This window comes from Bactrocera neohumeralis, chromosome 3 (genome assembly GCF_024586455.1).
Source record: "Bactrocera neohumeralis isolate Rockhampton chromosome 3, APGP_CSIRO_Bneo_wtdbg2-racon-allhic-juicebox.fasta_v2, whole genome shotgun sequence".
Lineage (NCBI taxonomy): Eukaryota > Metazoa > Arthropoda > Insecta > Diptera > Tephritidae > Bactrocera > Bactrocera neohumeralis.
The window spans coordinates 76,107,942-76,120,205 of record NC_065920.1 but is presented as its reverse complement, the minus strand read 5'-3'; the positions used below and the strand labels follow the sequence as shown (position 1 = coordinate 76,120,205).

The 12,264-nt window shown below is 37.5% G+C and overlaps 1 protein-coding gene across 4 annotated transcripts in view; it reads left to right on the top strand.

Moving 5' to 3' along the window:
• The window catches only part of LOC126752142 (platelet binding protein GspB-like), a 101,927-nt gene extending 90,802 nt beyond the window's left edge, over window positions 1-11,125 (top strand). For all 4 annotated transcript variants that reach the window (XM_050462733.1, XM_050462735.1, XM_050462736.1 and 1 more), the window contains 2 exons: window positions 6,845-7,604; window positions 7,669-11,125. In XM_050462733.1, coding sequence (XP_050318690.1) covers window positions 6,845-7,604; window positions 7,669-10,382 — 3,474 coding nt within the window. In that variant the 3' untranslated portion in view covers window positions 10,383-11,125. The remainder of the gene's footprint in view (window positions 1-6,844; window positions 7,605-7,668) is intronic.
• Window positions 11,126-12,264: the final 1,139 nt, after the last annotated feature.

Genomic DNA, 12,264 nt, shown 5'->3' with positions numbered 1-12,264 from the left:
TTTCTTTAATTTTTTATTATTTTCTTGATTTATTATTAAGAAATTGAATATTTTATTTAAAAAAATTTAATTAAATTTTTTCAAAAGAAATTTTGTTTAACTACATATAACTAATTAAAAAGGAATGAAATTAAATATTTTTTTAATAAAATATACAGTTACTTATTTCATTTAACAATTATTTCCTTTCATTACTTTTTAATTAATAATAATTAAAAAAAAAAACTATTAAAAAAACATAAACAAAAAAATTTAATCAAATATTTTGTAAATAAAATATACTATTACTTATTAATAATTAAAAAAAAATTAAGAAAAAATATATGTATGTCAGTATTTTTTTTACAAAATGTAGGTACTTTATTTATTTTACTTTAAAAAATTTAAATTTATTGTAATTAAAACAGTATACTTCAAATTTCAATTTAAAAATGTAAACAATGTAATAACTAAAACAAAATTATGTAAAAAAATTGAAAAAAAAATTATTTAATTTAATTTAAAAAAAATTAATTTTTAATTCAATCTAATCTTTTTTTAAATATTGTATATATTTTTTTTATTATTAAACTTTTTATATTTTTTAGATTGAATTTTGAAGTATACTGTTTTAATTACAATAAGTGTTTACATATATTAAATAAAGAAATCAAATAATTAATTTATCTTTGCAATTGTAATGAAAAGTTATTTTGAAATTACTTTTTTTTAACTAAAATAATTAAATTGTAATTAAAAAAAATTAATATACTTTAATTTACTTAAATTTTACTTAAAAACATTAATTTTTAATTTTATATTTTTTAGAATTTTTTAGCATCTTTAAAAACTTTTTTTATTTTTGAATTCCTTAATTTATTTTAATTGTTTCGCACAAAAACATTAATTTTTAAATTTTAATTTTTTTAAAATAATTTTAGAAGCATTTTTTAAAAGCTTTTCTTAATAAATCACAGCAATAATTAATATATTTCATTATCACTAATTACATTTCAACAAAAGACTCCCAGCTGCCATATTAATTATTTGCATGATTTGGGCATATCGCCGTTTCGCGCATTTACGGTAGCCAAAAAACGCTTTCAAATCGAAAATATTTACAAATTTTTCACATTCAAGCGTTAATGACTTCATTAGCGCAGCGATAACGCCAAATTTATACAAACTGCAGGGTGGTAATGCCAAAAATATACAAACATCGTAAATAACAAATTGTCACACACAAATATTTGCCCAAACATACATACGAGTATAAACAAAAATTCACAAGTGTGCGTGCGTGTGTGAAAATTTTGACACCTTCGCACAGTAGTGGCTCCTGCAACGCATTTATGGCGTTATTACTCAGTCGAGCACACTGATTTGAATTTATTAAATTATTTGCCGCTGGCTTTCGCACTGTCACTACACACGCCGACTGAAACGTCACGCTTGACTTTGCTTGACCGTTATGCGCTTTGGCTTTAGTTTTATAAAAAAAAATACTTTGGTTGCTGCTATAAAAGTCGTGACGTCAGTGAAACGATTTAGCGCTAGGCAAAACAAAATAAAAAAGTATCAAAACAACAAAAAAAGCAAATTTCACAATGTCCGTTACTCGCGCCCTTCAGCTTGGTTGCTTATCACAAGCGCTTATCAGCCATCAGCGTATATTGCCAATGACTTAGTTTCAAAGCGAAAGCACACGCACACACATGCACACGCATACACATACACATATACGAATGCATACTCTGTATGTGTGTTGTCTGTGTGCCTTATCAGATTTTGTCGCAGCGTTTGCCGCCTGCTGGCGCTGCATTCCCAGATCAGCGGCACTGATATTGCTTTGAAGGTTTCACTCGCTTTCAGTATTTCGCTCGCCGTCAACGCTGACTATTGTTTATACATATTTATCGGCGTATGTGTTGCTTTTACTATGACGTCTAGTAATTTTGTTAATTATAAATTGTTTAATAATATTAGCAGACATTAAAGCAAACATGAAGTTACATTGGCTGTCGCATGTGAGTAAATTGGACGAAAGTGACAAGTGTCTGCTATTTGTCTACTTCCCAAAGCGTTTTCAGTGACATATGTACATAGTGTTAATTGCATTGCGAAATAATTTTAATTGAAAACTTTTGTTTGCAAGGTATGTTTTTGTTATTGTAAAAAGGGTTGATCACGCTGGATTACCTTTGGTGATAAAGAATGTCTAGTAGCTGCATGGAAGAGTAGGGAAGCGAATTTGTTTATTCGCGTTGAGCATTTGAGGAACAGGGGAAGGAGTAAGGGTGAGCTGACTTAGTGACACTGAAATTTAAAAGATATTATACTGCATAATGCATTTTTTGTGTTTATTTGAAGTGTTTAATCTGTTTTGAGTGTAAGGCCAGACGTTTCAATACTACTTTGAGGCGATCGTCTAATTTCATCATCAAATGTTGGGCCTATTTTTGATAATGGATTGTGAAAGAACTACACATTCATTAATTAATTCTCAAAATTGAGTATAAAAAGAGTAACTTTTTGCAAAACTCTGTGCTTAACGCGTTCTTGCTCTACTCTCTATCCGACGTAACCGACTCCTTTGGAAGAAATGCCAAGAAGCTGATCAAAGCCGTTCAATCAAACAAAAATAAATACCTAATGTTTATAACTGATTTATTCTGATAAGTCTAGACACAAGCTTTTTTGAATATCTGATAATCTAACAAATGTCAGCGACTTAACCGGAAGTGCATTTTTGAGAATCTTTTTCAGGCTAAAACAAAAAAACCACGTTAACTTCGGTTGCACCAAAGCTATGATCATTTAGATACCATATGTATAGGTTATTCCAATAAGAGTGATATGATTTCTTGAAAAAAACACACTTCTTGCACGTCCAATATTGACTTGAAGAGAATCTGGTCTATTGCTAAAGACCAATAACCTCAATTAACCCCACAAGAAGTAGTCTAGTGGCGTAAATCACAACTTCTTAGAAGCCAATTAATATCATAATTTCTTGAAATAATCGAATCTCCAAACATTTCTCGCAATAATTCGGTTGTTGCAAATACTGTGTGGCACATAGCATCGTCTTGTTGGGACCATTTCTTAAAATAACGGGCATAAAAAGTTGTTTATCATCGATCTATACCGCTCTCTGTTAACAGTAACGGGGTAACCAGCTTCATTTCAAAAGAAGTACGGATCGATGATTCCACCAGACCAAAAACTACATCAAAGTGTCAATTTCGGTGGATGTAATGGATTTTCATGAATAATTTCTGGATAATTTCACACCAGAATCGACAGTCTGGTTTATTTACCGCCACTACTCAAATGAAATTGAGCCTCATCGGAGAAGACGATTTTCTTAAAACAATCGTTTTCGTTTTGAAGTTAAATCCAAGACAAAATCAGTAAATTCAAGACGTTTATGGTAGTGCAATGGCTTCAGTTCTTGAGTAAGAACAATTTTTTACAGATGCAAGCCCAAATCATATCTGAAAATCCGCCAGGTTATGGTTTGAGATAGTCCCAATTCTCGAGAACGGCTTGAAATCGACAAATCGTGGTCTCCAGCAACACTTGCCTGAATGGTAACCATATTTGCCTCACTTAGAGCTATTCTTTGCCTTGTTGGCATCTGAAAATTATATAAAGAAAATATACGCTCGAAATCTTCAACAATTCGACGAATAGCGAGCACAGGTGGACGATTATTACGACCATAAAATGGCAACAGCGCACGAAAATTGCACTCGGAGAACGATTATTTTAATTATAAAAACGAATAATTTGTAAACATTGTTCTTGCGTTTATCTTGCCATGATAAAATGATGAATAAAATAAAAAAAAATTACAGAAGACAGACTACTCTCTTCACTTGAAGTGCCATTAGCAAGGCGTTTGATATCTTCAATGGCTTCCTCAGATCAAAAAATTTCTTCGAAAATCACTAAACTTCCAATACGATTTGTTTTGCTTTTAAAAACCAAGTAAATTAGAGATCAACACACTATTTGGCTAAATTGTTTAGACATTTCGTCGAACTAATATATTTAAAACATCAATTCAAACAATTTAGAACAAGATCCAATTTGCCACGGATTGTATATGGAGCAGCGAGCAAACAGAATCGAAAGTCCTTGTAACTATTTTTTGTTTTCGGAATTGAAATATCCGCTTCAGGGAACTCACCATGAGTCCATGGATCCAATATACATATGAAAGACTAAATTTACGCATCGTTAACCAATATCTGACAAACACAAAACCTTCACACGAACATTAAAAAGAAGGTTGTACCAATCTAAGAAAAAAAGTTGGTTTGCTCAAGTAGTTTATATGGACCAGTCTGATAGGTACATTATATAAGTACAACCTAGTAGTTATCTATGATTAACTCATTACTAATAATATGGTATACCGAATTCTTGATTTGTGCTAAACTTTTCTCAACGAAAAAAATATGCTCATTTAGGTGAAAATAAAAATATATCTCGAAAGAATCACCTTCATGGCTCAAAAGAATTCTAAAACTGTCTTCGTATTCATAATAATTCATAATTTCATTATATGTGACAGCATAACAGTCACATCCCTCATTGAACAACCCAACAACAGCCAGTGCAGTAAGGTGTTCTCCACCGAAAGGACTAAAGACATTCCAGTCTTGAATCGATTAGGATTATTTCTATTACTGAACAACCCATGAAACTATTGTTCTTGTTGATGTATTATACCTTACTCAAACGATCTTTCTACCAAATGACAGATTTTAGTGGAGTTGAGGCTTTTTCTGCAAAAATAAGAAATACATAGAGTAATTGTTGTATATTTGGTTATTTCCACATATATTCGGTATTATAATGAATCCATTTCTATGGAAATCAGTCCCAACTTACAACGCTACAATTTTCCGATCAGCGTGGAAAAGCCTTTGCTAAAAGTAGTCAAGTCTTGGGAAACCTTAGAATGCGTTTCTTTCCGAAAAAAGTTCAACGTAATATTCATAAGCCGTTCTGAGGCATCTTAACACCTTTAATAGTTAACATCAAACATCATCCAATGCATTATACATATTTACTTATACGAGTATATGGTATATTTCTGTAGTTATTCCCCTTGGGTAAATTAAGAACTTTCATATTTACAAGCACTTTTTGTTGTAACTTCCGGGAATTGTAAAAGAAACATCTACATTCCCTTCGATAAGATTATAATGAAATATTGCATTTGTGATGATAAACATTTTTAATTTGAATGATACTCTAGAGGCCATAAATGAAAGTTGTGTAACACATACTATAAATTAATTAATTATTATAAACTGCATGTCACACATTTTAAGCTTTATTAGACGCAAACTAGGTAACAATATTCTGATCTGTCCTTGAAAGCAAGGTCACAGCTCCGGCGCTATGCTTTAAGGTTGCTGTAGTGGCAGAAAACTTTTCTGAAGTAATTTGGCGGAGTCATACCGATTTGACAGTCGTTGGCCGGTTAAAAATCCGGGTCCGTAGACCCGACCCGATCTAAGCCGCCTTTTATATTGGTTGGTCGAAAAAGTCTTTTCGTTTTTCTAATCAAACTTCAAGTTATTTTTTTTTATATTTATAATGAACTTTAATGAACCAAATATGTACCATTTTGGTCGACCACTTTTTGACATTTTTGCGCTAAAAGCATTATTCCATCAGTTTCAAACTTTTCTGGTTTCTCGATGACAAGTAATTTTCACAGGCTTCTCTTGAAGCCAATTTTACTCCATTAAGGGAGTTCTGCATTGACCGAAACAAATGGTAGTCTGATCGTGCAAGATCAGGGTTATATGGTAGATGCATCAAAGCTTCCCAGCCAAGCTCGCCCAGTTTTTGCCGAGTCATCAAAGATGTGTGTGGTTTAGTGTTTTCCTGATGAAAAACGAAGCCCTCTCTGTTGATCAGTACAGGCCGTTTTTCGATTTGTTCAGGAAACTCTCTAGAGGCAGCCGTAATGTGCTAAGGGTTGTTAAACCATGTGAGAAGGAGAGGTAAAGCTGTCATAACTCCTGCTCATAGTCCCGCAATGAGAAGAAGACTAGGTACTAGGATTAGGATTAAGGTTCATTCCCGAAAGACTCTTTCAGTTAAATTTATTTTATGAAAATTAAATACTTGACGGTCTGGACCTTTGTCAAAGTACACAACACCAAGTTATTCAAATATTTCCACATGTGGGTGTTTCAATGCAACAATTCTCAGTTCGATAAGATTTCACATGCTCCAAACGTGTGACAGATCTATTAATATAAATGACAACATATGTCTGCAATAACAAATATTTCATTACGAGTATATTTCCAATATTACATATGTAGGAATATAAATATTTAGAGCGGTATTGATACTCGGAACAAGCACTCAACCATTAATGAGTGACAGCAAATACTGTGTATAGCACTTAAAAGCGCCATAAATAAATCACTTACACCTCCGGTGCGAATTAATCTGATTTCCCGATAAAATGCAGCGTGGGCGCACAAAAGCAATTTGGTACTCGGTATTGCCCACTACTAACGCTGATAAGAGGCGTCATGCACTCATGCCATGTGTTCACATTCTCGCTAGTTGCTGTGGACAATAGCGAGGAGATGCGAAAGGATGACAGGGCAAGGCATAGTTTGATGGATAGTCAGGGTTATTGGCGGGTTTTATGACAACAATAGATATTAATAATAATGAAGCAAGCCATAAAAAGTAGATTTATTTATATATATTACTATACTTATGTTGAACCCTAAACAGGGTCAGAAAACCAGTTATTATTTCCTAGATATAATGTTACAAAGTTTAATGAATAACAACTCTGTTCTCTCGTTTTACGCAGGTTTCCGACTACTCCTCGTCGAACAACTCATCCGCCTCATCGACACTCTCCTCGAAGACTGCTTCGGTGTCACTGAAATCCATCGACCTGCAACGCACATCGTCCGCCTCATCGTCCGGCGATTGCGCACAGCTGTGCGAACGTCGAAAAACGTCACCAAACGCAAATACAGCTGAATCAAGCACGGATGCCACCAACACGCTTCAGCTAACGCCGGAGCGCGCGCAACGACGCAAGCTTATCGCAATGATCTCACATTATGAACAGCAGACGAAGCTGTTGCAACGCGAACTGGCCAAGGAGAAGCGACGCCGCGGCGAAGAGCTCGCCTGCGTGGCGAAATCGCTGCTGTGCTTCGAGTCGAAGCTGAAAAAGGATATGAAGGCCGTCAATCAGCGACTCTTCGAGAAAGACGTGGAAATCTGTCGATTGGTGCAACAAAATCGCGCATTGCGTAAGCGACTGACGAAATACACTGAATCGGAGGGTGAGAATGCACGAGACGAAGGTGTGGTTGAGGATGGCGAACCGGAGACCGAAGGTGAGGTGGAGGTGGAGGAAGAGCGTAGCGGAAAAACGAAGGAAGCTGTGCTGGAGCGTCGTACTGCGTCGCCTGCGGCGTACAGCGACCAAAAATTGCTGGAAGACTGTTTAGTACTCGAAGCTTTGCAATGCATTAATTGCAAGAAGCAATTCTATGACATTGATCTAAATGAGGGCTGGACACAGAATACGTCAAAGGATGGTACAAGAAAAAGTGGTGAGTACATTCATGGAGTTTTTAGTATTGCTGTAATGTTACAATTTGGTTGCTTTCATGCTAGTTGACCACACCACTGAGCACGGCTCATCGAGTGATGATACAGTCTCATCGTCGTTTTACGGAGCCCGGCGCAGTGTACGCTACACCAGCAAACGCACCTCCGGCACTTTCCGCGATTATATGCGCTCGCGTGCGATGAATATTGACGATCCGGCGTTGGATAACAATTCGGAGGAGAACACGAGCACAATCAGTCGCGATGACTCGCAAACCAGCTATGAAAAGCTCAATATGTATTCGCGCACCATCGAACGTATGCACGGCGTGAAGGGCGAAAGTGAGCGCGAGTCGGAACAAAGCGGTATGGAGAGTATAGTACGACCGGCTTCACGACTGAGCTGCAAGAGTAGTGTTAGCAGTAAGAGCAGCAACAGCAGTTGCAGCAAGCATAGCGCCAAAGCACCGACACCGCAGATTGAAGAAGACGACGGCATATTTTCACCCACACAGGATGATGACTTCGAAGAACCAGAAGAAGTCGGTGGACGCAGTATTAAGATTGTGATGCGTCGCTCCACCGAATTTTCTGAGGCTTCGCCGAAACAAGTCTATGAGACCTCCACCGACGATTGGTATGCTAGTGCCTCCGATCAAGAGGAAATCACAACAACTGCAGTGGTACCCAAATCATATGCCAATGGTGCGGTCAACCCGGTGCTCGAATGCGTTAATCAAATACTATTGCAACAGTCCATGGAAGAGCCGGTAGCCGAGCGAAATAACCAAACGACAGCTCAAAATCTTCAGGTTAGCTACAGCAATGCCACCTCCACCGCCAACTTGCCACGTCGCAGCTCGCTGAGTGGACGACGTAGTTCACGTAGCAATAGTCGCTCCAGTGATGGGCAGCCATCTCGTAATGGCACTTTGACACGGAAGCGTGTACATTTCTCAACTAAGAATAGCATGGTGCATGTGCCACGCAACGATGAGCATGACGAGGAGGACGAAGATGCCAATGACGACGACAACACACAGGACACGCAAGATACAAACGAAGCCATGATCTCAAGCCTAGCGCAATATCATCCAATGAGTTACTACCCACAAGCAGCACAGCAAGCAGCATCCGCTAAAGCAGCCGCCGTCGTAGCCGGCACCATTGCTCGAGGCGGGATGCTTGCCGAAGTGAGCGAGCACGAACGTCTCGAAACGCTAAACTACGAGAGTATTTATAGCAACGAATACGAACCGATTGGATCCGAGCATAATTCCTCAAATCTTTATGTGGACATGGAGTCCGCAACCAAGTCGGCCGCGATTAATGCTACAAGTACTACAGCAGTCGTAGATACAAAAGTACCAAAAACACCGCCAGCCTTGCCACCGAAACCAGCAAATTTATTAAAGTTTAAAAAATCACTACAACAACTTGATGAGTTGCCTGACGAGCATCTCCACCAGGAAGGGCACGCCGTAGTTGAGCCGGACTACTGCTCCATTTCGGAGGTGAATATGGGCATAACGAGTGTGCAAATAGTGGCCGACATACACAAGGCACCTGAATCGGAAGCTGATTTAGAGTCAAACTCTGCGCTGGAAGCGCCCATCTCCGAACTCGATGTCGAAGTATCGACAGTCGCCTCCGATGAGACATTCGCTGTCTCACAAAAGACTGATGAAATCGACGAGATTTTCGCCGATGTACCAAAGCTACCAAATGTGGCGGCCATTATAGCGCCAAAGCAGACGAAAATGCCACAACAACAGCCCACACAAAAGCACAATTTGCCCTCTCCAGATTACCTGGTGATGTCGCCCAAAGTAGAGACGCCTAATATGAAGTTGCAAAATGCGCGTAATGCGACCATATTAAATACGGCCACAGCCACAAAGCAACAGATCACCTCTAACAATTTGGATGGAACACCCAAGGCAATTACCAAATCCACAGTGAACACACCCATAAAGTCCGCCAATCGTCCGGATAATAGCGCGCTTAAACTGCACTTACACACACCCAGTCCGTTGCAATACAAACGCAAACATATGCCCAACATACTCGCCGAAATCAATAAGCGCATGAGCTTACCCAGTTCACCAACAACACCTACGGCACGACTGAGCTTCGCCACTCCTGTTAAGACGGTGGCCGCAAACAAATCGCCGCTGCAGCTGGGCGTCAGCACTACGCCGAATATGCCCATTCAAGCAGAGTTCGATTGGTACAATTTGGATGCCGAGTATGGCAAGACCGCCTCACAACAACCTGAACTACACAAGGTGAGCGACTCGCTCACCAACGGCACCATGCTCGCCGGCATACACGAAGATGGTGAGAGTTTGGTCACAGCAGCCGACGAATACAACTTGGATGAGGAGTTCTCGCTCATCAGTGATAAACCGGAGGAACTAAACGCCGACAACAGCGAGCAAGATAATGAGAGTGCCGAGGAGAAAAGTGAAATAAGTGTCGTCGATACGACGAAACCACTGCCGACAAATATTAAACTCTCAACACAACGTGCTGAGCCAAAAAAACTCGACAATGTCGCCGCTTTAAATGCTGCCATTTGTGAGGCCGTGAACTTTCCCATGTTCGGTGAAAGCTCGCCGCTGGTTGCGCTCTCGCCTGGGATTGCGCATAACCATGCCAAGGCAAAGAAAATTAAGAAAAATTTAGCCAACTTTGAGAAATTCATCGAGGGTTCCGGTTTGAGCACTAAGCCGCTACCGAGCAAGCGAAAAATCTACTTTGCGGGGCCATTTGTGTGAAAGGTGGAAGAAATTGATTTGGAGCGAAGTCTGGAACGTCTAAAACGAGGAAGAGAGTGCATAATGCAACCAATAAAAAACGAAAAGCTCGCGAAATCATAGGCGAAGCGAGTTGGAACTAGCGTGGAGCTGAATATTAAAACCGCGCGCGAAGTGATCTACAAACATCCATTTAAAATAGTATACCGTTATGCGTTGTGTTAACATAATTTCTTAGCATGTTTAAGTTGATATTTGTTTGTGTTATTTTTCGTAGCTTGACTTAACGGCAAAATTTCTTAGGATCTTAACTCAAAAGATTTACACGATTTTTGTTAATTTTCGAGTACATTTCTCAATCGTTCATTTCCATGTTTTGTGTAATTTTTAGGTATTTTTTATGGTATATTAGTTAAGCGTTTACTAGTTTTGTTAGTAAAAATCATGGATTTTGTTATGTATAAGGCAATTTACTATGTGTTTCCTGTTCACTAAATATAATTTTATAATTACTTACAGTTAAATTATTTCCGAAACATAGTACGCAGCTGTAGCTATATACTTATGTGTATGTTTTTATGTTTTTCATAATTAGTTTTAATTAGAATTTTTTAATTATAAAATTTTCCGCTTTCCGTAGCGAAGAAATTAAAGAAGAATTTCATTAGCAGACGAATTTAGCGTTTAATGTGACGAATTGTATTAGAACCTGTAATAATTTTAGTTTGAAGAAATAAATAAAAGAAATTTCAAAACTCCCTGTATATTCAAATTGTTTGACATTTCTTGAAAACTAGGAAAAATTTGTATTAAGGTAAAGAATTACTGGAATACTTAGGTAATACCCTTTAAATATTTATTTCATAATTCAACTCGAGGTTCCTTTACTCATAGGACCTCACTTCCAAAAGAGAATCATCCTTGAAAGAGAGTTGGCGATAGTACCGAATTTCCGGCTTTTAGTGCTTGTATGAAGTCAATACACAATAGTGAATCCTTAATGTTGTACCTGGACATTGTTGTTTTTGTAGTGGCACAATTCTGACTACAACCATGTACGGAGTATAAATCAAACTGCTGTTAGTAAATACAAGTTTTTCCATTTACCTAGCCATTGAACTAGATCAGCCCTAGCTCTGAGGCTTGGTAAAATGCTGGCATTCGGATTTACCACAACAAAATTTCACTTTCATTTGTCAAAATTTCGACACATTCTTACTAACTGGCAGTATTCGGCATAATCAGCTTTAACTTTTAAGCCACTACTTGGTCCTTTGGTAAAATACTTCGCCGTAGATTTTAAAAGGCGTGAGCTCATGCCATTTCTGAAAAAAGTAATTATTTACACTAAAAAAAACAAGAAAAACACGTTAACTTCGGTTGCGCAGTATCTACATACATATGTACATACATATATCTATAATAAATTAAAATTGGAAGTCCTCTTCGCAGCAGAGTGCGGTGTTCCTTTTTGCGTTTGAGCCACTGCATATATTTTATGGGATCTCTGACGCTTCCTTCTGGATGTTACAAAATTCATGCAAATTTAATATACCCAATTCATAGTATAAAAACATGTACAATTAAACCGTTAAACCTTTTTTTAAATCTTGAGAAGTAGCAAGGTTAACACATTCACAATGACTGCTTGGTGAATTTTAAATGGTAACACATTGAGTGCAGATTTTTATGGTTATAAGTCGCTTATTATTTTATTTGCTAATAGGAATGTTACCAATCCATTTAAGTAAAATTATTATCTAACGATAATTGTCTAAACAGAAACTCTTATAAGAGTCAATTAAATTTTCATATATTTTATCATTACCCAAAGCTACTGTCAAATAAATTCACCATCGCAAAAAGTCATACGCTACTCGCAGGGTGAGTTTTGCATAAAGCT